We start from the raw sequence: 25,008 nt of genomic DNA, 5'->3' as shown, positions 1-25,008 counted from the left end.
CCGTTATGGACGTACCGGTTTGATGGTAGGGGAAACTGATACAGGAGCGGACGCTATGAACGGCCATAAGCTTATACAGTCGTGAAGCCAGATTTAGAGCTTACCGCAGATCAGCTGTGAAACAAACTCCTGTGAGAGGACGACCAGAAACGGCAACCAACCACGAGACTTAAAAAAAATGTAGGTAACTTTGTGGTGGTAGGAAGCGACCGAAAAGGTGAACTGGTTGCTTTAGAATAAACTTAAAATGAGTTTCTTACTAATATTTAACTAGCGTCACTACGCACCCACGGGGTACTGCTTATTGACGCCTAAAGCTGTAAATAAGCACATGGGCATGCTAGCATGTCGCTGTGAATGAGAGTTCATTTAACTTGCATAGAAGTGGACGCCAATAAGGGAGGAGTAGATGACAAATATATATATATTTTAAAAAATACCCAGCTTATTTTTATATCAATATTTTATCTCAAATGTGCTTAATTATTTTACGATCAGGGGAGTTGTGGGCAGTGAAACATCGAATAACTACAACTCCCACAAAGCATACATTTCTGCTCTTGCTACTACCTGGGGGGAAAAAAACTTTTTGTCTGTAATAAATCTGTTTTCTGATTAACGAGAGCATTAAAACGGTATTACCACGTTTAGTTTAGCGTCTTACTTTCTTCCCTCTTTAAGGTACCCGATATTTATCTTGTTGCCCTCCCACCCCGTGTTATTTCTCACTATAAAGGTTTTTGGGCTATCTGGCCAAGGAAAAACATAAAAAGAAGCATCTTATAAGTGAGAGAGGTTAGAAAAAGGGAGTAATCCCTTATTTTTAAATCATACATGAGTAATAATATTAACGATATATTTTAGTATTCTATTGTTGTATTTAATGAATGTACACTGCTGTACGCAGACATGAAACGCGGTTATACTACGCATGTGCAGAGGGCGACAACATTGAGTGTCTATTACGCATGCGCGAAACCTCTGAGCACGGAAAGTAACGTCTTTAGTAATTACTGTTCTTGTTGGAAAATCTGACATCCTCGCTTCATTCAGACGTCACATAATCACATCAGTGTTTTATGAAGAAGCGGGAGCTTTAGTGAAAAATAACGTAGGAAACACACAACTAAAGTTAGAGGCGTGGCTGTGATCGCAGTGTTCCCATAATGCATTGCGCGTGTGTAAACGTTTATAGTATATTTAATAATTTACCATGTAGCGTTTGTGTTTTCCTAAAAGGTAGCGTGAAATTTCCGAACAGTATTAGTTTGTGTCTGTTTAGTTGTGGCATTATTAAACGTTAAAGTGCGAACCGTAATAGAGACTGCTATGTCGGAGAATGGGGTCGGCCTGCCGCTCGTCTAGTCTCCAGTACACTCTTGTTTCTCTTCAGATCGTATAAATCTTTCGCCTTTTACTAAAGATTTCCGTGGAGTGGAACAATAAGAGTTTAATCTAATTTTTTGATGCCCTGCGTTAGTGGGGCTTGTTTCACTGTGAAAAATTAATGTTTGTTTCTAAATGTTGGTCTATAAGTTCTGTTGGAAGTATCTGTGTGGTTTAGTGGTCTGTAAAACTGCTGTTTTTGGTATCAATCTGACACCAAGTAAATATAGGACCAGTACTGCCAATACTGACACTTTGCAACCCATAAAGGCAGTTTATGCACAAGATTGCAGTGTATGGCATGAATCATCATAGGTTTGCCATTTCTGAACATATTTAATAACCACTAAATCACTGTGATTCTTCAATAATGAGTTAACACAATAAAAAAAACACCTTTCAGATTTTCCTGCATTTTGATACTAGGTCTTTTGGAGACAAGAAATATGCATGTGCCTGTCTCTAAACCAAAGCACATGTTGTTTAACTGTGCTATAGGCTAGAGCCTATTGCACTAGTATCACCCAATACCAGGGGGGGTTTGCAATACTATTGACAGTTGAATCGAACTGCCAACCTCTAGTGTGGTTCTTGGTAATAGATAAAAGTGTTACTTTCAAAACGTCACTTTTCCATGTCCACCCCCGTCACAATAAAAGCCCAGATTTTGGCTGTCTTTTTGTACTAGTTTTACTAAATAAAGTAGTTTTGGTTCATTTGTTTTGTATTTTAAAATTAACTAATAAATGTTAGTTTTTTTGTTGTCATTTTCCTTATCAAATAACAGACCTATTCCTGTTTTGGTAGGGAATGTCTGCAAAGCATATATTGTGAAAGTTTATAAGACGATTGCATTAGTCTCTAAACATACGTTCCAAAAACAGCATAAGCTGTGACTTCAGTTGAATTTGAATTTCGCAAACACACACACACACAGTCAGATAAAAGTGGACCTCTTTACAGAAACAACAAAACATACATAGAGCACACAAAACATTGCTGTTGATTTAAACATAATATGGAAATGTCAGTCATTTTAATGCAAAATCCGAAAAAGAATAAGGTTTCTTTTACTCTCGAGCAGTGACAGGAAGTTTCCAACCTCTGTTTTTCATCATACCCGATGTAAGTGTTGTGGCTTCAATACTGAATATAATTAAAGTTTAAAAGGCAGAGTCAGACATCAAAAAGAAGGTAGTCAGTGCCTTATTCAGTAAACTCCCATTTCCTGTTGAAGGAGAGTATGTGAAGTAGCATTGCATAGCCAGTAACACATTCAAATCAGTTTGACAGTCAGCTGTTTCGTTTCAGCATTTCTCTCTTGGTGAGTTATTTATTTATTTATTTAGTCCAAGAAAAACTTAAATTAAAAACGACTGCAATGTTTTTCTCACTGTCAGTCATTTTTCACATTTTGCATGCACGACTTGGGGTGAACCCAGTTTTGCTTCTTCTTTAAGACCACTTTAATTACTGGTTTGTGACTCTAATGTGGACGACTTGACTATAATTTAAAATAACATATATATAGAGATATACTGCAGTGTGAATGCATTTGGGTTTTTTACATAAGAAGCAAGTACAGCTTGGCTTTGAGTTGAATTAGCTGGATTAGTTCGTTTCAGCGTCAGTTTGTGCTGACTAAACTGCACTTCAGCCTTTCTGAAGAAGCACTGTGGTGAAACTGTGACAGATAACTACTGCTTCCCCATTTAGAATGATAACAGCTATTAAACATCAGGACCTCAGCGTACATGAACAGAATCTATTCATCAGTTAAACGCTCTCACATCTCAAGCGCACATAAAAATGCACGAGCGCGGCTATGATTGCACTTTGATGTGTATTTGAGAATTGCGATATTAATTGTGAGGCAGTTTAAATCCACAGTGTGGATTTGAACCAAATGGACTTCACACGTAGGCTTACACTTACACTGCAGATCAGAAGTTTGAGCTCTTTGTAGTATTTAAAGGAGAGTGAGACAAGATCTCAGCATATGATACTCCAGCATGTCGTAGATAAAATGGAACTTAAAAGTCGGTTCAGTCACACCCCCACATCACATCTCTCACATCATACTTGGTAAGTGATGCGAGAGATGTATTTTGGCAGTTTCTTTAGGCTTCTCGAGTTCCCGTTTCTGCGTTCAACACGTAAAAGCTGCTGCTGCCCTGCCTGCTGTTTCAGCAGCTCTCACATCCACCTGTAGGATCCACCGTTATATTATGCGCCCCCCTTCCGGCTCTCCTCCCTGCTTTCTCCTATCTTGTCACTTTTGTCTTACTTCTCTCTATCACCTTTTCTGTCCCTTTGAAGAAGTGCGGCTCCATAAATATTAAAGAGGTAAGTATTACTTCTCAGTTGCAGTGAATTTATAGAAGAAAATAAACTGTAGAAAAACAAACAGAAGAAAGTAGAAGAGAAATAATAATTGAACATAAACCACTGACGCACTCCGGGGCCTGATTAACCCTGGCAGGGCCTCCTTGGATGAGGGTGTCTAGTGAATTATATTACTATATATACATTTGCTGTTTCTGGTGTGGTTTTGAAAGCAAATGAATGCCTTCATCTCTAATCCTTGCTCGCACTGCCTGTTGGGTAACAGACACAGTGTTTTAACCACTCAGCTAAGGAGGAACTGCATGCTTGAGACACTTCCTGATATTTTCACACTTAACCATAGAAGGTAAATGGAGACTGACTTGAAACCCTGATCGTCGCAGGTCTGAACCCGTAACGTCAACGTCCGACGATCCGAGGCGACAAAACTTCTACGAGGTCTCAACACTGGATGGAGACGTTAAAGAGAAGCTACACGTAGTCTCCGAGCAGCCAGAGAAGGTCCACGCCGTTCCCATCCACCAGCGTCCCGACCTGCTCGTTCCCTGCGCAGACCTCGTCAACTGCGAGTGGCAGAGGAGCCAGGCCGCCCGGGTTCACTCTCTCCAAAAATCCTGCTCAGAGTTTCCTGTCAACCTGGTCCTCCTGCAGGGCCGCGGGGAGACTGAGAGGCTACTCGGCCACGCCAGGCTGTCTCGGGTCGTGGGTCACAGCGGCAGCCTTTTTGTCGAGTCAGTAGTTGTGTCCGAGGCGGAGCGAGGCAAGGGCTATGGCCGCACTCTGATGGAGAAGACCGAACGTTACGCCAGAAGTCGAGGGTTCAAGCGTCTCTGTCTGACCACCCACGATAAGCAGCACTTCTACGCCCACCTTGGCTATGTGCTGTCGACACCAGTGCAGAACGCGGGGGCCATGACGGCATTCATTCCCATGGAGACGCTTCTGAGGTTCTCCCGAATGCCGAGTGAGGAAACGAGCGTGCAGACGCAAACAAAGATGCACGCTCAAGGGGACAGAGACTCAGGAGGTGGTTGTGCTGTACGGTCGCCTCCATCCTTTAGTTTACCTCCTCCTCCACCACCTCCTCCTCCTCCCACTATCCCTCGTCCTCCCCCTCCTCCTCAGTGTGCAGGGCAGTGTGTAGTTCAGACTCTGACTGAAACTCCGTACAGAGATGCCAAAGGACTTCCCATCTACTGGATGCACAAGGACATTTGATGATCGCTGTCAGATACACACCAAAAGACAGAAATAAGCACAAACTCACAAAACACACACATATTGGAAGAAGAAGTGTGACATAGAAAGAACTGTGCTAGCAAACCAAAGAAGTAAACACTCGCACTCAACACTTTTACTTTTTCCACGTCACAGTTTGCAGAAGTATTTCCCAACACCTGTGAACAGATGCTGCGTGTGAACCCAGCTGCATGTGTACCTGTACGTCTGCATCGCTGCACTGAGTAAAAGAGAAATGATGGTGAACATAAGGACCCAGCAAGAAACTGGGGATAAACTTTAATGCTTCAGTTTCACTCAAGAATGTACTTTTTTTTATTGTAGTGACTGATGTTTGAGCCTAACTCTGTACAGTGTAGCCTGTGTGATACACAGACGGGATCTGCAGCAGCAGAATTAAACTCATCGGTTCAGTTTGCTGTGTTTACTTGAAAAGAGCTTAAATAATTGTAATTATTACAACCAGTACAGCTGAGCAAAGCATAAACGTGACTCCCCTGCTCCCAGCTTCCAATGCGGGACCTTGGCACAGCAGAATTTACAGCCCAGAGTGTGTTATGTGTTTTTTTTCTGGCAGTTAAGCGAATTAACTGCAGGCAGGAGCGCACACTCGCTGCAGATTATGGTTATATCGTAATAAATATTACATATTTTCCTTGTTGTTGTTGTTTTTTTTATGTGTTTTGTAATCCGGGTTTTGAGGTTTGATTGAAACAAGAATAAATTAAAGATCATGACTATTTCCTATTGCTGTGAGACTGCTTGACTTCCATAAAAATGTGTTTTTGTCCCCAAATGTCGAGAAAAGGTGGCGCTGTCGCCGCTTCATGCGCAAAAGCGCAGCGCGGTGGTCATGTTAAAGGCGCTTTTAGTGCTCCGTTGAGTAGAAAAGCGCAATATAAGAATCAGTCCAATTACCGTTTAGCCTTACACATCAGTGGGGCCACACAGCTACAGCGATGGGGCACGCCTATCACTGTTCGGCACCGAGTGCGCGCGGAGAATCCAGGTTAGCGCTGGGGAGAGGGAAAAAAATCCCTCAAGCAGAATCTAATCTGAGCTCTAATCGGATGAGAGGGTGACTCACATCTCTCACCTCAGTGAAATATCAGTCTATCCCGGACTGTCTGAATGGCGGCATCAGTGTAACGTTTAAGGAAAGGGGGCGGAGCTCGATGCGCAACAGGTGCGAGGCTGCAGTTTCATCTTTGCAGCTCTTAGCCCAAAGATGCACACCGTCTACCTCCACCTGTCCATGTCTCAACTCCAATCGCTTCATCTGGAGTTCTTCGGCCGTAAGCTGGCTGTGCATTCAGCAGGAACTAGAAGCTCCACGTCGGCTTTGACTGCTTCCCCTGCAGCGGATACACCAGCAGCGCCAGCTCCCCTCCTGTTTCCTCACATTGAGAAAGGTTTGAAGTGAGAAAAACTAAAAAATAAGCTTTTCTGCGTTTGTTGAGCTGCTTTGATGTAGAATTTTTCGCAGAATAATGCGAATCACAGTCATTGTTGCACTCAGTGATAAATACTTCATATCTGCAGTGACAGCTTGGACCAGTGCAGATATAACCAATCTCAACCACTTAAGTAACTTGTTGCCCATCAGTCTTCCAAAAATCTGTCTGCTGCTGTTATTTTCTCATGTTGTTTTTATTTGGTTCATTGAAATGTTAAAGATTTCTTACAGTGGGTGAAAAATGATTGGAATAAAGAGACTTTCTTATCATTATAGCTTTGACTGGTCTTTATTTTTGCATTTCTTATCATGTTTTTCTGTCAGATAAAAGCCCGTACTTGTATATACAAAGTTAACCATTTAAATGCAGAAAAGTTCATCAGGACGATTTCTTTCTCCTGCCAGGAAGGACACATCTGTGGGTGAGCAGCCATGGAGCTGTCTCTCCTCCTCCTCCCCGTCTTCTTCATCTCTTCCCTCCGTTGCAACTCGCTGCCACAGAATTCCCCCCAGGCGGATGCCTTCATCGGCACCTCGCTGCAAGCTGTGGCTGCAGCTCATCCCATCCTGCAGAACCAGCCTTTCATCCTGGTGTGGAACATGCCCACGGCAAACTGTCCACAGCGATACAACATCCACCTGGACCTGGGAGACTTTCATATTGTGGAGAACAAGAAGGAGCGCTTCCAGGGACAGGTGATCGTCCCTCATCCATTTATTTTACTGATATTCTACTTTAAAACCATAGAAAGAGGGCTGGTGAGGGCACTGTAACAGTAACAAGGATTAAATGTGCAATAAATCCAAAACAAGTGAAAAAGGGAAAATGTTTGATTTTCCAGAAAATGACCATCTTCTACCGCGACCACTTGGGAAAATATCCATACCTCTCCCGAAATGGCAAGAAAGTGAATGGAGGACTCCCTCAGCTCAGCGACCTGGCCTCTCACCTCTCCCTCACGGTGACGCAGCTGTCCGACCTCCTGCTACCAGATTTTAGCGGCCTAGCTGTCATCGACTGGGAGGAATGGAGACCGTTGTGGGAGACGAACTTTGGATCTAAGGTGGAGTACCGGAGGTTGTCCAAACTGCTGGTGAAACAGGAGCAACCAAATCTTTCAGAGCGGGCAGTGACATCGCTGGCGAGGCAGATGTTTGAGGAGAGCGCTCGGAAGTTCATGGAAGAGACACTCCAGTCTGCGGTCGGAGAACGCCCCAAAGGCTTCTGGGGGTTTTATGGTTTTCCCGCCTGCTTTAACAAGAACAAGAGAAAGACAGGTTGGTCTAACACTAACGTTGAACACGTTGGTTTTCTAGCAATCTGAACAATAATGACAACTCCTTTTGTACCGATGATACAGGCTGATCTCTGTCTTTTATTTGTATTTCTGTGTGATCAGATAAAACTTACACAGGACGCTGCCTCAGGGGGACCAGGCAGCAGAATGATGAGCTGTCCTGGCTTTGGACTAAGTCCTCCGCTCTCTACCCCAGCATCTACCTGCCACAGAAACTGGCAGGGTCTGCAGATGCAGCTCTAATGGTCAGGTACAAGAAAATCAGCAAGAAATGCATTCACTTACACTCTGCTGCCTCAGGCACTCACATATCCAATCATGACAAGGGTATGAGCAGTCCTGTCATTTAGCTTTTGTTAGCCATGATGGCCAGACAGGTGGTTTCGCTTAATCACGGGTTGCTCTGTCTTCTTTAACCAGACACAGACTGCTGGAGGCTTTGAGGGTGGCGTCAGGTTGGCCATATCACAACAACACCGACCACGCCACACCCGTCCTCCCCTACGCCAGGCTAGCATTCACACACTCACTCAAGTTTCTCAGTAAGGTAGGACTTTTTTAGCATACATCACATAATATTAAGATTTTAAATATGTGGCATGACAAACTGTGTGTGTGTGTGTGCGTGCGTGCGTGCGTGTGTGTGTGTGTGCGTGTGTGTGCAGATGGACCTGGAGCACACACTTGGAGAGAGTGCATCACTGGGGGCAGCTGGAGTTGTGCTGTGGGGAGAACTGAAATTCGCCAAAAACAAGGTGTGCATGTGAGAAAACATTATCAGTGTGTGTGTGTGCGCGCCTATGTGTAACCATATTGATCTTCCCAAACCATCCAGAAACAGTGCGTTCTCCTCAGAGACTACGTCCACAATGTCTTGGGTCCCTTCGTTCGATCTCTGAGGTCTGACGCAGAGCGCTGCAGCCTCCAGGTTTGCCACGGCAATGGACGCTGCACCAGGAGACACCTGGGCTCTGGCCACCGGCTCAGTGACTCTTCCAAACATTTCCAGAAACACTTCATGTGTCATTGCTACCAAGGCTGGACAGGGCAGGGGTGCCAAGACAAGAAGAGCGAGAGCAGAGAGGAGGAAGATTGACCTGAGCTTTTTTGTTACGGTGCTGTCCATTTATGAGTTCATGGGGATAATAATACTACTAATGGAAGTTACAGTTTTGAGCAGTGTAGTCCAAGTTCATTTTAATTTCATTAGTCCAAAGTTGTTGTTTTTTTTTTTTTAAATCTTCTCTGCCCTTTCTGTTTTCCAGTGCAACCAGTTGTTAACACCTTGCTGTAAATCCTTTGCATTCCTATTTATGGAGTCATCTCTTGATTGTAAACTTTAACAATGATACACCTACCTCCGCAGAGGTTGTGAAGTTGGTACCCATGGAGATAATTCTGCCATCATGCACTTTAATAGTCTCCTGTGGTCTTTCAGTTGTTTAGACTTTTTGGCTGTTTCTGTGGTCGTGTGTCATAAATGAAAGGAAGAAAAGAAACTGTGTTTGGCTACATTAAAGGGACCTGTACTTAAATTTGACTCTAATGGACTTTGCATAGGAAGACTAAAGTGTAATGTTTTACTGTTGCAAGATTTTTTTTTCTCAACCAATAGTAAAATAGTGTCTTGTTACCATGGAAAAAAAGACACATTTTAAACTTGACATGTGTACATAAAATCTGACTGAAAAATCCAATCAAACATCACCATGAACGACAGAACACTGTAAATAAACGACTTGGTGAAAACACGTAACTATACATTTACCCAGTCATACAATACATACTTGACAAAGTTGATGAAATCAGAAGTCCGTTTAATTTTCTGGCCGTCCACAGCGTTTGTACTTTATGTGTTTCCTGTGATGCCCACAGTGAGTCACCCAAAACGACTGACAGCACAGTATAAAAACAGCTTGTACGTTTTTAGACACAGTGGCAATGACATAATGGTCTCACACAGGCACGTGCAGAGGGGGGGCTAGAGGGGCTTGAGCACCCGCCCCTTTCCTGATGGGTTCCCAAAGTGCCCTTTTGTTGAGGCAACTTTTTAAAAAAAAAAATATATATATATTTTTTTTAATGTGTGTGTGCGTGCGGAGTCCTGTCTGTGCCCTTCAACAATAATGTTTAACTATTAATCACAGTTTTGCTAAATAAAAGGATCTGGCTTGTATTAGTCACATGATCACATTTAACCAATGATCGCCCTTGACGGCAGAACGCGCTAGTTACGAGCCGGGAACGAGCTCACAAAGAGCACGCGCATTTTTTGCGGTCCGGAGCTGTAGGAGAAACACAAGTTAACTCAGAGACACAGACTTACTATATTTCTTCCATACAGACTGATGCCACAAAACCAGTAAGTAGGTGTACAGCGTACACTGTAGTGTGTAGCACCGAGGAGTATTAGCTAGTGATGGGCAGATGAAGCTTCATGAAGCACTGAAGCTTTTCATCCAATTGGTTCACCCCAGCACAAAGCTTCTTGAAGCTTCATTTGCTCTAGTAGGACACCTACTGGACGTAAAAATATTAGTTGGCATGAATTTGAAGAGTGTGGCCTTTTGCACACAGCCTGTAAATGTCAACAACAAAAGGAGTGTGTAAAACATGTATATTGTAGTGATGGCAGCATACTGTGTATATTTATACTGGCAGTATGGAAAATGATTATTTGGAAATGCTTAAAATGGAAATGATCATTTACTGTGAGGTGAGGTGTGGTTGGGTAGCTCTAGTAATAAATAATAATGTAAGGATTCTGGATCAGCACCATGATGCCCATAGTATATACAGTATTCTGAACAAGGTCTAAAATGTCACTGTGTGTGCGTGCATGTGTGTGTTTTATGTATATGGATTATTTTAAATTATTACTCATGATATAACATTGTCCAGACATGCCTGGTAAGGACATGAGGAGGAAACAGAGCTGTGTGAGGCTACTAAAGGCAGTGCTATAACATTTTTCTGTCATCATTTTATTATAGATTAAGTGCTGGAGTTGTTAGGTGTGGATAATTAAATTATAGTTTATTGCAATAGGAAGTTGTGCCTTGTTCTCAGAAAGACAGCAAGTGGAGAGTGATATATGAGAAGATGGGATGGAAGGAAGAAGAGAAGCAAAGAGTGATTCACAGGCAGAGCCTAAGTGCTGTCACCAATCTTTGCATTTAGTTATTATCTCGTGACACTTGTTTAATCAGCTACCATCTCTCCTATGGACTTTTTAATGTCTACAGTCTCAGATCAACACAGCCCTGCCCTCCAGCACTATCCACAGCAACCCCTCAACAGCAACATTGTACCCATCAGGTAAAACATCGGCTACGTTTGCTTTGCCTTGTTGCCCATATTAGATTCTTGATGAATGTGTGTTGTTGTTATTCAGCCTGGCTCAATGTGCCCCTTTTTAGCTTTAAGCATCTGCCCCTTTAAACCTCTCTGCACGGCCCTGGTCTGACATTATTTCAAGCAATGTGAGATCAACCACTTCCCTTCTGCCACACTGCCACCATTAAACAAAAGCTTTATTTAAAAGTCCTTCTCAAATAATCCTAGTAAGCCTAGAAGTTGTTTTTCAGAAAACTCCAATCTCATATTTCTACGGTAATAATCTGAAAACGCTGTCGGTGTTTTGTTTTCTGTGCATATCTTCCTCACGTCCCTCCTGTCGCTCTCTTGGCTGTCAGGTTGTGCCTGAGTGCGTGCAGCTCTTGGATCAGCAGTGACAGCTCTGTGGCTGCAGCCTCTTTTTCTCTCACCGCCTCCGTCAGCATCCGTATTGCGCCGCCCTGCTGGACTGGAAGAGGAGCAGCCAACAATAAATGTTTGCTTTTGTTTGCACATTTCTTTTATTTTTTTCTATTTATTTTTTATCTCACCTAAGAAGTAAAAAATGAGTAACACTGTGAGCAGAAGCAAAGTGATGATAGCGCAGCCCATGGCATAGGCCCGGGATGAACTTGGCGTCAGCATGTCCTGCAGTCGGCTCTGCCAGGATTTGCTGCCTGGGTGGCCTCTTTGATTGGCAGCTGTCGTGTCGCAGGTGTAAATGTTCCCATTTGGCGAAGGTGTGTACACCGGACGAGGAGCCCTCATTCCTGAAATCGCATTTTGTCAGAGTCAGTGTTTTAATGCGTCATCGCACTGTGGATGGTGTGTTTGGGGTGATTTTACCTTTGTGGCTGTGCTCGGGGTGTGTTCGGTGGAGGTCGTTGATGGAATCGACAGAATGCAGCTCGATCTCGGTGAGATCTCTGTCGCTGACTCTGTAGAACTGAGGAGTGGTCTGGGTGGAAGAGGGCCTCGACATGTCTCCTTGTCTTGAGAGAAAAATCAGGAGGAAAATATGCTCACTGTTTGCTCCAAAAGGCTCAACTAATGAGCAATTCCTTTGTTGATCATTTAAATGAGAGGTGCTGCAATCTTGGAATAGTTCTGAAATGCAAAGAGAGGCTGTGCAATTTTAAAGTTCCATAATAATAATACATTTGAAGCTTGGGTCTGTAAAGATTATGTTTCTCTACCAGAGCTCTGTTCCTATGGAACAAGCTCAGACCTTAACTCAGTCATCAACCTTCGTCTGTTCTCTCCCATAGTTTGTGTTTGGTTCTCATCTCTCTGTGCTCTCCATAAGGTGGCTTTACCGAAATCTCTTCCTGTTAAAACACAGATCTTCCTTCCTACTGTCACCTGCATGCTCACAGGGGATTATCTGATGTTTGAGGTTTCCTTTCTAATATTGCTTTCCTTCTTGAAGTGAATGCTGCTGCGCGTTGGTGGTATGTAGGTAAATTTTAACTAAACTGATCTCAGTCACTGCCTTTGGAAAGTGGACCACAGCTGCATGAAAAAAGATTTTCATAAAATATGACCAAAAACATTGTACGATTTTTCAAGTCCTTAAAGTAGTAAAATAGGCCCAGATTAAGTAAGTGAAGCATTAGATTCAGACTGGGTTATTTATCAGTGAAAATGTGCCAGTATTACACAACTTTCAGTGAAGATTTTTAAGCCCTTGCTTTCAGTATCTGTAGATTGCTTTAATCCTACACACCATCTTGGAGGAATTTTATCCCATACAGAAAAGCTTTAGGATGCTGGTGGGATTCCTCGGATGCTCAATTCAGGAACATTTCTACTGGGTTAAGGTCAGGTCAGGACTTTGACTGCTCAAACCCCCAAAATTCATAACCCAGAGTTAGTTAAACTCCAGGGATATCACTCTGTCCAGTTAGGAAGCTTCAACCACGTCTGACAGTTTGCTCAGAAACATGTACATGAGTAACCCAATCAATGATATTGTGTGCTTCTCCTGTTCCTCCTGCTGGGTTGAAGCGCTTCTACAGCCATTTCCAGCTCTTCTTAAGTAACTGCATGTTACCTGGCATCTCCTCCACACTCTGGAGACTGTGCTGACCTGCAAACCTTTTTGTGATGGCATTTATGAAGGTGCCATCCCGGAGGAGCTAGATTACACATGTAGTCACAAGAACACTAGGAAAAAAAGCAAAACTTTAAAAAAAAAAGGGATAAGGACAGAGAAAGAGTCTATAACATCTGCAAAACAATTCCTTTTTGGGGGTTGTCTTGTTTTTGCTTCTCTGGTGAATCTGTTGTCACTTTCAGTGAAAGGATTTGAAATGGATTCATAATGGTTTATACCTACTAAATGAACACACTGACATCCCTGAGGTTAAACAACACCACCCTCTTTCATGCTGTAGATAGGAGAATAATGTGTCAACCTTTACTCAAACACAACATTTGCTCCACAGAGGTTGTTAGAGAAGCCTTCAGTGGCTTAGATGCTATATCCTACATTGCTTTGTGACTTCCTGGACTATCACATGACTGGTTCTCCTGGTTTCTCTCATGCCACTGAAATTCCCAGTCTTTTTGGAGCCTGGTTAAATGAAATGAGGACACAGATACTAAATAAGTAAACACAGATTAGGTCTTTTTTGGAGGGAAGAAGTTTGTGATATATTCTGCTGGTGGAATAAAGCAGCAGGTGATGGCTCGGGGTATGAGGGTTGCCTATTTGAAGAGAAAACACACAGGTCAAATGGGCAGCTGATTAATCAGAGCTATTATTAAAGCTGGCTGCCTAACCGATAAAGGCACAGTGCTGCTTGAATTTCAGACAAGGGCCAAAGGATGTTTCTATCTAGAGACTAACATAATTCTAAGTGGGATACAGGATTTTATGAACCCACCTAAATAATGTAAACTCATGGACCTGAGCAGATTTCTTTTACTTTTTAAGTACAAAAAAGTAACATTTTCTTCTCACCTACCTTGTGTCACCATAAACAAATGCTGTGTTAGATTTTGTCTCTTCTCGTCAGTCACTCTTCTTGCTCCCCCAGTTCTCACACATCCAGACACTCGATGGCCAAAACATATGGCTGCACCCAGTGGCGCAGCAGTTAAATCAATTCAATCTCCCGATGGGTCTTTCAGGGGCCACACTGTGACAAAATAAATCCAAATAAACTCCCGTTCAATCCCAGCAGTAAAATCTTAATATTTTAAAGCCAAAGGGAAAGCGTAGATTTTTCCCAAGGGTCCTTCTGCTCCTGAGTGTCACTGAGCAACTGCAGGATGCCCCAGAGCCACCCCTCCTACTACTAACTATGTTTGTGTGTCTGATTTAGCCCACCCTAGTTTTTTTCACCCCTGCTCCAAGCATGCTTGTGCACACGCCCCAGCTTTCCAGGCCTTAAAGGCCTAAAATAGCAGAAGGAACACGGGGTTATTATTAGCTGCTCAGCCAAAAGGATGACTCAAAGATCTGGGTGGAGGGCATGATGGGGGTACAGAGGGATAAACACACTCATAAATACTCACAAGGACAAATATCACAGTCTGGCAGCTTCACCTGGCCAAAATATCCTCTCAAGTGTGAGAATCAAGAATGGATGCTGTAGTGTGTACGTAGAGGGTGGAGTAACTGTGTGTCATGCTAAACTGAATGCTGATAAAGGATGTTAGGCTCATTATGAAAAATCATCAAAATGTGCTTTGAAAACAATGAAAGCAATGGCTCAATGGGGCCCATTTAATATCCTCTCTGTTTCTTTCATTCTTGATCATTGAACGAGAGCAAAAAATCTGCATAGTCTTCAGATTCAATGCTTTTTTTTTTCAGGCTTTTCTTCGCTAGTTATGCTAAAAGATTTTTGGTATTGAATAAAAATATTGACACTGCACAAGGCTCTGAAAATCAGGTTTTACTTTATGTGAGAGCAGAAACACTCCAGAGCTAAACATTTCCACATTTATTAAACTGAGCTGATATACATATAATAATTTTTATTTTGAATTTAGTCTCCCAAAGAAAGAGAACTTTAAGGATTTGTTGTTTATGTGTAAAACAACAGAATTTCATGAAGCTGATGTAAACAAATGTTTTTTTAAATTATTTTATTTTATTTTATGAATGAAGTGGGAAGCCAGTAATATCTCAGGTAACACCCACATTGTGTTTTCTTTTATAAGATTGAGCGTGATTCGCTGAACCAACCAGCAAACGTCTGCGCGCCAGCGGTCCAATAACTACATAACCCACAAGTCCTTGCAGCTAATCGTTGCGCTTCATGTGGTTTTGCTAGGTGAGCGCACGCACACTGCACTGAAGAGTTTAGAAGCACAGCGGAACTTTTGTCTCACTGTCCTTGCCACTCTTTCTGTTCCTCATTGTACTACCACAATGTTATCTTTTATGTGATCCCTGTTTTACTTGACTGTATGTCTATAATGTGATAAATAAAGTTTAAAAAAAAAAAAAAAAAAAAAGCACAGCGGAAGTGTTACCCCGTCAGGAGCAGCGAGAGTGAGTGCTGAATTTAGCGGGGACTCAGGTGTCATGATGTGGGCTCGGTTGACGGTTGGAGCCGGGGCTTCGGGGCTCGGGTTGCGGGCTGCAGGGGACGGTTTGCTGCGGTTCGTTGGAGCTGGATGTGCGGGGAGGAGGCAGCAACAGAGCCGGGCTGCCAGCACAGAGGTAAGCAGAGCCGTGAACTTCAGTCCTTGCAAGTGTGCCAAAGGCTTTTGGCATCAGACTTCACACGCACCTTTTGTTGTTATGAGTTATTTATCTATTTGCTGAATTTTCACTCATTTCATTTGTCACGTGTTCAATATTACTTATTAATTTTTTTTTAAACTCTAACTTGGGTCCTGTGGTATTTTAATCCTACTTTATAAGACTTTAAAGGACAATTTCAGGCCTGTAACTCACGTACTTTAATGAGATTTAAATGATATTTTTGATTGACTCGCTGAAGAAATCTTGCTCTATTATTGTTACTGCCTACTGTGTGTGTCTTTAGTCCTGTCTACCTCCCCTCACCCCCAACAGGTCACCTCAGAGGCCTGCCTGGTTCTTCCTGTTAAAAAGGACTTTTAACTTTCCACTGCCGCCAAGTGCTCATTGGGGGGTTGGTATGATTGTCTGATTGTTGAGGTTTCTCTTTATTGCTGTAGGGGTTTACCTTACAATATAAAGCTCCTTGAGGTGACTGTTGTGATAAGGGTTAAGGCGCTGTATTAATAAAACTGAGTTGAATTAATACAGTATTAACATGTGAGTTTGTGACAGCAATGGCTCGCCCATGCACACATAATGTATATCTGTCCCTGCAGAGTGGCCCTCCCCCCCTGCCTGCTTCACTTCACTGAGCTGCACAAAATGGCTTTATTAAAACCACGAGGGACTGACTCTGCAGTACTGTCAGCAAGGTTTAACGCAGGGCCAACTTACCCTTTCATCCATCTTTTTACTCCTTCATGACATCCCTATGCTTTTGTAGGTTTGTATGCAAAGAGGGTTTGGGTCAAAACAGTTGATCAATATAGGATCAGTCTTGTTCTTTCACTTTCAAGTACAAAGCAGTATAAATCCACAACGACTTAGGAGTATATGGGTCTGCAACCAGAGCAGCCACATGCCTTCGGTTTGTTTGCAGTAACGGCTGACTGTGGACAGTTTGGAAAGGTGCAGACACACTCTGTCCCACAATGCGTTGCTGTGGCTGATAAGCCCACCTTCAGCTGGTTCAAAGGTCAGACTGAAGAGAGCACGAGAGAGAGGCCTATCAGCTGAGCTGTCTATTAATCAAAGATGTGTTGTTATTATGTTCCTGCTCACTGTGTTATTTGCAGAACATGCTAAACTACTAAACCTTTTAGAAACACTTTAATAGATTTAATAGCATGCAAGAACTCAGCAGTCACAGTATTTCATCTGTGGACTTTCACTACAAGCCTGATGTTTTCTTTTCCCCAGACTGCCTTGAAGAAGACTCCACTATTTGACTTCCACAGGGGGCAGGGGGGAAAGATGGTGGAGTTTGCAGGCTGGAGTATGCCCGTTCAGTATAAAGACAGTCACATTGCCTCTCACATGCACACCAGAGAGCACTGCTCCATCTTTGATGTCAGTCACATGTTGCAGGTGAGGCATGCGCTCTTAAACATGGGTGCAGATTTCAAGTAGAGCATCGCAACTTGGATTTGAGACTTTCTGAGATATTCTGCTGTAAATATTGGGAGCAGAGTGTGACCCCTGTGTCAAGCAATGTGTGTGTCAAGTGAAGAAATGTATGTGTTAGTCACATCATGGCAGAGTAAAAATGTCTAGTGTCTGGCTGTTGTTTTTATCCACCACCCAACTCTCCAGGAAACTGCTGCTGTTAAAGATTTAATTACAGACTTTTTGTTTTTCTCTGTCAGACCAACATCCACGGCAAAGACGGGGTGAAGTTTATGGAGTCACTGGTGGTGGCAGACATCGCAGAACTCAAGGACAACCAGGTAACGATTTAACGTTAACCAGGCCCGGCCCTAACCAATCTGGCGCCCTAGGCAAGATTTTAGGTGGTGCCCCCCTACATCGGCAGTGTAGTGTATGTACTCACAAGAAACCGAATAGCTTTGTCTTTGACCTTTTTTTTTTTTTTTTTACTTAAAGAAAGCAAATTCACAATCAGAATAATTAACAAGATAAAAAAAATATATGAATAAATAAATGAATACAAAAAATAAAAAATGAATATATGAAATACAATAAATTTCATTTCATTTATTTATTTTTTTCACACTTGGTACAACAGATCAAACAAACCAACCACACTTTCTATCAATAAAGCACTACAACCATGTGTGAAAAGGAGCAGGAAGAAGAAAATATTCTTATTAAACCCCGCCCCCTATCTACATTCCAACTTATATTACAAGTGGGCACCAAAAATCAGGGAACAAACTAATATTAACATTTCTCTCCGGTCCTAACCCAAACCAAACAACAAATATACCACTCCACATAGTAACAAGGAGAAAAATAAAATTAAATAAATAAAACAAAAAATTATAATGGATCCATTTTCAATGAACTCCAATTTCATTCGCATTCTTCATATTGAGTTATCGTTTTAAGCATGTAACACTTTTTAAAACAATGTAAACTTATACAATTCTTTAAATTATAATGAAGAGAGTTCCACAGTCGTATACCCCTAACGGTTGGACTCCTTAATCTTTGTGTAGTCCTAGCTAACTGATGCTTAAAATAAAATTTCCTTCTGCTATCTTCTCCCCCTGAACACATTAAAAATACTCTTTGTAACTTAAAGGGCAAAATATTATTTTTAGCCTTAAACATAATTAATAGTGTCCGTAATTTCACTAAATCTCCTAATTTTAATCATTTTGATTTTATAAATAATTTATTTCTATGTTCTCTATATTTAACGTTATGGATCATTCGTATCACTTTCTTCTTTAATAAGTTTTTTTATAGGTTTTATAGTATTCTCATATGTATTCCCCCAAACTTCAACACAGTAACTAAAATATGAGAAAAACAATGAAAAATATAAAATCCTCATTGTTTTATGATCTAGGTTTTAGATCTCGCCTTTAGTCAGCACACCTGAATCACGTGATTAGTTCGTTACCAGGCCTCTGGAGAACTTCAGGACATATTGAGGAGCTAATTTAGCCATTTAAATCAGCTGTGTTGGTTCAAGGACACATCTAAAATGTGCAGGGACACCGGCCCTCGAGGCCTGGAGTTGCCCACCCCTGATCTAGCTGTTGACTTGAGGTGAAGTTGAAGAATTTGCACATAGTCCTCATTCTTCATTATTCAAACTATTTTGTGTAATGTACTAGTGTCACTGCTAGTAAAGCCTCACCTTTACTCCTCCAAACGTACCTCCTGTCGTTGTGGCCAAAAAAGCTTTTCTTGTCTGACCATAAAACTTTTTCTTGTCCATGTGAACAGCTGCAAATTCCATTCAAGCTTGAAGATGCTGATTTTGGAGTGTGTGCTTCTTTCTTAATTGGTACCCTTTTAGTTCACAGCGACGTAAAACCTCACTGTGGACAGTGATGATGGCGTTCCAGCAGTATACAGTTATACAGGCTTGAGTCCTTGTGGTTCCTGGATTGTTTGTCTTTCCTTCAGTTGTTTGAACTGATGATCTTGGAATCTGCAGTTGTTTAGAAATGGCCCCAAGAGACCTTCCCAGCTTGTCTAAATCTGAAGTTTCTCTTAAGGCATCTTCACTGAGTTGGGTTTTCAGTTATTCTGAGTATTGGCTAATCCAGTGAGTGCAAGAGAGACTTAAAGATGAGAAACTTAACATAAACACGATGTCCACAGTGTCCTTTTTTCTGTTTCCTTCATTTCCTTTCTTGCCTCACCTCCAAGGGCACGTTGACCCTCTTCACTAATGAGAAAGGTGGGATTATTGATGACCTCATTGTGACAAAGACGGACCAGGGCTACCTCTACGTTGTCTCCAATGCCGGCTGTGCTGACAAGGACTCTGTTCATATGAAGGTGAATTCAAGAAAAGTATGTAGCAAAGAGACCGAGATTTAAAAAGCATCTGATGTGTGTGGGTGTGTTTTGTTTTCAGGCCAGACTGGCAGAGTTCAAATATGCAGGTTCTGATGTGGATCTGGAGTTTCTTGATTGCGCACTGATTGCTGTGCAAGGTAGAATATTTGTGTGACAGTCCGCCTTCTTTTTCTTTTCATCGGTGCTCTTACTATAGTCTTCATCACTTCCTTTCCTTTATACTTCTCTTCCTGCTTCCTTTTCATCTTAATTTACTTTCCTCTGGTTTTGCTTTCCCTCATTTGCTCTTTCTCTGTCCATCTATGAATTTTGGCTATTGCTTCTGATTTTTTTATTTTATTTTATTTTTTTTCCTTTTCTTTTTGAACTCCTGCAGTTTAGGTGTTTCAGATCTTGCAGATAAGAATTTATTTGCATGTCTCCAGGTCCCACTATGTCTCAGGTGCTCCAGGCGGGATTGAAGGAGGACCTCAGTAAGCTAACTTTCATGACCTCTGCCCTGGCCACAGTGTTCGGTGTCCCTGACTGCAGACTAACTCGATGTGGATACACTGGAGAGGACGGGGTGGAGGTGAGCACATATGTGTGTGCTTGCAGGTTCTTTAATGCTTCGGGACAACTAGTTTTGTATTATAACTTGTGTTTAATGGACAGTGTTTTTATTAAAAAAAAAAAAAAAAAAAGCTATACTGGCAAGCAGTTCTGTGGGGTCCCACGCCTCTCTGCTGGCCCTGTCCCCCATCACTCCCTCTGACAACCAAAAGCCCATGCAAGTCCTCGAATGTCCGTTATTGCCTGGACAGTGTGTTATTTCTTTCTAACCTCGGTGTGTAACTCTTATTAGGCCTGGTCTTTAGTGAGCTAACCACTGGGACTTGTGCAAAAGCCCACACTCTCAGATACAGTGCCATTTATGGAAAAGAGTGCAGCTCTAAAAGAGGCATATGTGACCTATCGAAACCACAAATGCAAAACCAAATGTTAGGCCAAAGTCAAAAGGCTGTGGACTAACTACTCTGTATCCTGCCATTGTTGATTCACAAGTTGTCTTTTAAAAAAAAAAAAAAAAAAAAAAAAAAAAGATTAGTTACTTGCTGATATGCACCCGCTCAAAAAGGAAGAACCTGTTTCATATGAATGATCTACTAAAAGAAGTGAATTTTTTTTTTTTTTTTTAAGGGAACTGCAGGTCCTTGAAGGGTAATACAGTTTGAAGCTGGAGGATCTCTATATAAATATCCGCGATAAGCTAGGTTCCCTAACTTTCAGTAGCTGTTGAAAGGATAAAGTTGTGGTATATCAGTGGTTAGAAATACCATTATTACTTTAGGATTAGTTTAACACAAAGTTAGTGCTGATCCGGGACCATTGCTGGAGTCACAGTGCGCAGCATCAAGGTCCTTTCATATTGGCGGCAGCATGTGCTGCTAATGCTAGCTAAAAGGCAAGGATCCGGAATTTGTTGCGCTGGCTGCTGAGCTCTGTGGGTTTTTGCAGCAGCTCTACTTGTACTAGATGCACCTGCTCCTTGTCGTTTCTATCTCTGACACACAAATCTTTTTACACATACAAATCCTGATTTACAAGTAAAAAATATTTATGACCACAATTTGAGCCCATAGAGGCGGCTTAAACATTTGACGAACAAGTTAAAGTTTGCTGGTTTTTGTGTCCAGGAGGAGACACAAATCTCTTTGAGTTTGTGTCAGGAAGCTGATTCTGCTGTTTGAAAAAATAAATAAAAAATCTGACAAATAAAACAGAGAGAGGTACCTGCTGTGGTGACCCCCTTGTGAATAAGGGAGCAGCTGACAACAGCTTCTTAATATGTAATCAACATCCTGAAGTAGGCTTAATACACTTGCACTTATTCGGGCATTCATTTGATGCAAATCATGTTTGAGGAAACGTCGTCTCTGCAAACTGCTGCTTTGATTGTTAACAACAAGATTCAGTTTAATTTTTGGTGCCATCAGCTGTAGATCTGCCTGGTTTCTTGTAGCTAGAGCGCCATCTAGTTCTGCTATATCGTTTTCCAAGACAAAAAGACTCCTCAATGTCTTGTTCCAGAAATTCTTACTCAAAACATCCAGAAACCTTATTGTGAGCACTTAATCTAGAAAATGTTTTCTGTTGGCTGAATTACAGCAGCCAGCTGTATCACTCAATACAATAAAGAGATTGTGTAATTGAAGGTTTGCATCCTGTGAAGCTTTCATTACACAAGCTAGCTGCACGTCTTTTGATTGGCACATATAAAATAGTTCCTACATTGACTGACACACACACCAGGGTCTGTGGCTGACAGATCTGTAATAAACTTCTCCAAAACTGGTATAAATTGCACTATGTATCATGACATGCGTAGATGTAATCTTGAGGTGAAATTTGTAATTCTCTGAACTTTATTGACATTAAAGGTACTTGGATAGAGACGTGGCTCTACAGTTTGCCTGTGTCTCTGTGTGTCAGATCTCCGTCCCTGAGTCCAGAGTGGTGGAGCTGACGGAGAAGCTACTGACCAACAGTGAGGTGAAGCTGGCCGGGCTGGGAGCTAGGGACAGCCTACGACTGGAGGCGGGGCTTTGTCTTTATGGCAATGACATCGATGAGACCACTACACCTGTGGAGGCCACGCTTGTCTGGACCATAGGTTGGGGTTTAATTTTTTTGGTCATTTATTCTTTTTTTTCTAACGGCTGCTTTTGTGTGAGGCTGTCATGAAACTTGTGATTTAAAAACATTTAAATTATTTTGTTTTTATTTGCCACTTAATAAGCAGCTGTCGACTAAGGCGTCACTCAAAGGTAAACGTTCTTCTGATTGGTCTCCGAAGGCGAGAAGCAGCACATGTGTTAGGATCTTTTCCTAATAGTGTCACAATTGCATACCAATTAGATACCACCATCTGATAATTTGGAATTGCACATAAGATTTTTATTTCCTTTTTTAAATTTTTATTAGAGGATCCCAGATGTTGTTGTGCACGCCTGCCTTTTCATTCAGTCTGTCAACGAACTCTGCTGGTGTCTCACACACAGGAAAGCGCAGACGCCAGGCCAAAGATTTTCCCGGTGCTGACATCATCATACCTCAGATCAAAGCCAAGACAGCCAGGAAGAGAGTGGGTCTGGTGTCCACCGGCCCCCCAGTCCGGCAGCACACCCCTATTCTCAGCCCTGATGGAAAGGTCATAGGTCAGAATGTGCCAAAGTGCAAACAGACATAAAAACATACCCCCCCCCCCCCCCCCCCCCCCCAAACAATTATGAGAGTATTGTTGTTTGCCACAGTATCTGTTATGATGTTGCCAATTGGGGTCTCCAGACTCAGACATTTTCAAATCTTACATGTTAGGGCTTTAAAATAGATACGATCGCAATGTTTGTATTTCTGTGGTATCATATCAAATGTCAGTGAGATGATTGTTAAGTGTTTCTTCACACGCTGCATGATTGCAGACATGACAGTGCCTGTCATATAGAAATAAATGACTGAAAAAAACTGTACAACAGGATTTCCTTGGAAAGACAAATTCCTTTGTGTTTTGTACAGGTGAGGTGACCAGCGGCTGCCCCTCTCCTTGCCTGAAAAAGAACATTGCCATGGGTTACGTGGATGCGGCATTCGCCAAAAATGGAACAGCCATCCAGGTCGAGGTCAGGAAAAAGGCAGTGCCGGCCACCGTCAGCAAGATGCCCTTTGTGCCCACCAAGTACTATACTGGTTAGGAGAGACACTTTTATAGCGAGTATAGGTGCTGCTGAGCGTTCCTTCAAACGATCCCGTATTTGCCAGCACTGCCCCTTCATTCTTAGCTCACTATTTAAAATGTACAAACCTTCACTGGTGAGTCCAACAGAGGAAAAATTAGTCCAAAAATTACTACTGACTATTGATCGGTCACAAATATATTAAGTTTAAAGTACTCAGTGTTCATATTCAGTCACCAGGGCTGCTGCTTTGAGAATGGACATTATAGGAGCTCATGTAGAAAACAGGGTGTCCAGATGACCCTCTTCATAATGTATTGCAAAGCATTTTTATCCCTTGTCCCCCCCGTCCCACGTATTAAGAGTGTGTCCCACATTTTGATTGGCTCTGCAGGATGTGCATGTCTATAAAGTCTGGCTTGTAATCAAACTGTCTGAAGACAGCAGGGAAGGCCTTATAATCAAGTGGAAGTTAGTCCCACTTAGAGTCATGTAGCTCTGCCCATCAGGGAAAGATGATTTTTCGGAAATGTGATGGAAACTGCCACAAAGAAAATTATTATGTTAAACTGGGAAATTCAATTTGTCCAGCTAAAAAGTTCCACATCGTCTCGTTTTTTTTTTTTTTTTTTTTTGGGATCGGGTCACCCTACATAGAAAGACTTTGCACAGACTGCCAGTCCTTATTTAATAATTCAGTATTATGCATGCATCAGGTTAAGAAATTCATGGTGCACTAACATGGGTTCCCCTGCGGATGATGGGGCTGAGACATTGTTCACGTTGTTCCGAGACCAAGTTATTTTGGATTTTTTTTTGTTTGTTTAATGAAATACTTTGCCGCACTTTAATTTTTCCAGTGGGAGTAACAAAGATGTAAACACTAGCATTTCACTTTTTATTGCTAACAAAACATGAAATCATTTCAGTTTGTCACTGTTGGACCAAAACAGAAACTGCACACTTGTGAATGTTATAAACCAAATTTCCAGTGACCATGGTTTTATAAAATGCCTGATTTGTAAACAGTGGCGACTTGTTGTCCTTCAATGCAAAATGTCTCTGTCTGAAGTGTTGTAGTTTTTACTTTACTTTTTTACTCTTGGTTTGGTGATTCATAAAGAAATCTTAAGATAAAAACACTTTGCACCTGGGCAACATGTGGTACAAGACTAACTTGAAAAGATGTTAATTGTAATTGTTTTCTGTCTGCTTCTAATGAAATTTTAATTATCAAATGGGACACTGTCTTATGACTTATGTATGTCTGCAAAACTACTGACTCTTAGGTTCTCTTGAGTATTTGCTGTGAGTTTGTACTAATACTTGGACTAATTATGGAGTTTTTGTAAACATTTTCTATTGATATGAGGTCTCTTCTTTAATAAAGGTGATTTTTGTTCAGCCCTCTTCTGTCAACTTCAACACCCTTTGTCCAGAATATCCATTAATCCTGTTATGCACAGGTCCATCTAAGCCTTGCCTCTCTTTGTTTTTAAACCATGGTTTAAAGACAAAGTTAGCGGTTCCCCCACCTCAAGCTCTGTATCCTGTATTTATTGTTAGTGCCACCATCTCCAAATGTCAGGTCTCGATACTGTGTTGTGAATAATACCCAAATCAGATACAGTAAAAGATTTAAATTCAAGATTACATTGGTAAAATGTTCATCTCCAAGCATGAGTCTGGAGG

At 41.8% G+C, this 25,008-nt stretch overlaps 4 protein-coding genes and 1 non-coding gene across 11 annotated transcripts; 4 read left to right on the top strand and 1 right to left on the bottom strand.

Moving 5' to 3' along the window:
* Nucleotides 1-41: 41 nt before the first annotated feature.
* naa80 (N-alpha-acetyltransferase 80, NatH catalytic subunit) lies at nucleotides 42-5,692 on the top strand. The gene is made up of 2 exons (XM_085393056.1): nucleotides 42-180; nucleotides 4,116-5,692. Coding segments are annotated over exons 1-2 (837 nt in total). The 5' UTR covers nucleotides 42-178; the 3' UTR covers nucleotides 4,951-5,692.
* hyal3 (hyaluronidase 3) lies at nucleotides 50-9,008 on the top strand. Of its 2 annotated transcripts, none has more exons than XM_085393048.1 (7): nucleotides 50-180; nucleotides 6,833-7,123; nucleotides 7,270-7,705; nucleotides 7,828-7,975; nucleotides 8,146-8,272; nucleotides 8,391-8,480; nucleotides 8,561-9,008. In XM_085393048.1, exons 2-7 carry the CDS (start codon nucleotides 6,860-6,862, stop codon nucleotides 8,819-8,821), a joined length of 1,326 nt encoding a protein of 441 aa, XP_085249174.1. In that variant the 5' UTR covers nucleotides 50-180; nucleotides 6,833-6,859; the 3' UTR covers nucleotides 8,822-9,008. The 2 variants fall into 2 exon arrangements, with proteins under 2 accessions (XP_085249174.1, XP_085249175.1); XM_085393049.1 differs by lacking the exon at nucleotides 50-180 and adding an exon at nucleotides 187-2,710.
* LOC146644904 (U5 spliceosomal RNA) lies at nucleotides 1,374-1,487 on the top strand. Its single transcript, XR_014909191.1, has one exon. It is a non-coding gene; the product is annotated as a U5 spliceosomal RNA (small nuclear RNA).
* Nucleotides 9,008-14,573, bottom strand: LOC146644901 (uncharacterized). Of its 2 annotated transcripts, XM_085393057.1 has the most exons (4): nucleotides 14,031-14,569; nucleotides 11,908-12,053; nucleotides 11,613-11,831; nucleotides 9,008-11,530 (listed from the first exon to the last, which is right to left on the bottom strand). In XM_085393057.1, exons 2-4 carry the CDS (start codon nucleotides 12,041-12,043, stop codon nucleotides 11,388-11,390), a joined length of 498 nt encoding a protein of 165 aa, XP_085249183.1. In that variant the 5' UTR covers nucleotides 12,044-12,053; nucleotides 14,031-14,569; the 3' UTR covers nucleotides 9,008-11,387. The 2 variants fall into 2 exon arrangements, with proteins under 2 accessions (XP_085249183.1, XP_085249184.1); XM_085393058.1 differs by having other exon boundaries at nucleotides 11,908-14,573.
* amt (aminomethyltransferase) lies at nucleotides 9,960-24,721 on the top strand. Of its 5 annotated transcripts, XM_085393050.1 has the most exons (12): nucleotides 9,960-10,087; nucleotides 10,971-11,043; nucleotides 11,421-11,557; nucleotides 15,235-15,739; nucleotides 17,024-17,191; nucleotides 17,470-17,550; nucleotides 19,451-19,582; nucleotides 19,662-19,740; nucleotides 20,029-20,174; nucleotides 22,076-22,256; nucleotides 22,645-22,800; nucleotides 23,159-24,721. In XM_085393050.1, exons 4-12 carry the CDS (start codon nucleotides 15,602-15,604, stop codon nucleotides 23,332-23,334), a joined length of 1,257 nt encoding a protein of 418 aa, XP_085249176.1. In that variant the 5' UTR covers nucleotides 9,960-10,087; nucleotides 10,971-11,043; nucleotides 11,421-11,557; nucleotides 15,235-15,601; the 3' UTR covers nucleotides 23,335-24,721. The 5 variants fall into 5 exon arrangements, with proteins under 5 accessions (XP_085249176.1, XP_085249179.1, XP_085249177.1 ...); XM_085393053.1 differs by lacking the exon at nucleotides 15,235-15,739; XM_085393051.1 differs by lacking the exon at nucleotides 10,971-11,043 and having other exon boundaries at nucleotides 9,996-10,087.
* Nucleotides 24,722-25,008: the final 287 nt, after the last annotated feature.

This window comes from Rhamphochromis longiceps, linkage group LG20 (genome assembly GCF_057381845.1).
Source record: "Rhamphochromis longiceps isolate RC_006_pf linkage group LG20, R_longiceps_female_GT1.1, whole genome shotgun sequence".
Classification (NCBI taxonomy): domain Eukaryota; kingdom Metazoa; phylum Chordata; class Actinopteri; order Cichliformes; family Cichlidae; genus Rhamphochromis; species Rhamphochromis longiceps.
The sequence above is the reverse complement of the archived record's forward strand: the minus strand, read 5'-3'. Positions and strand labels throughout refer to the sequence as shown.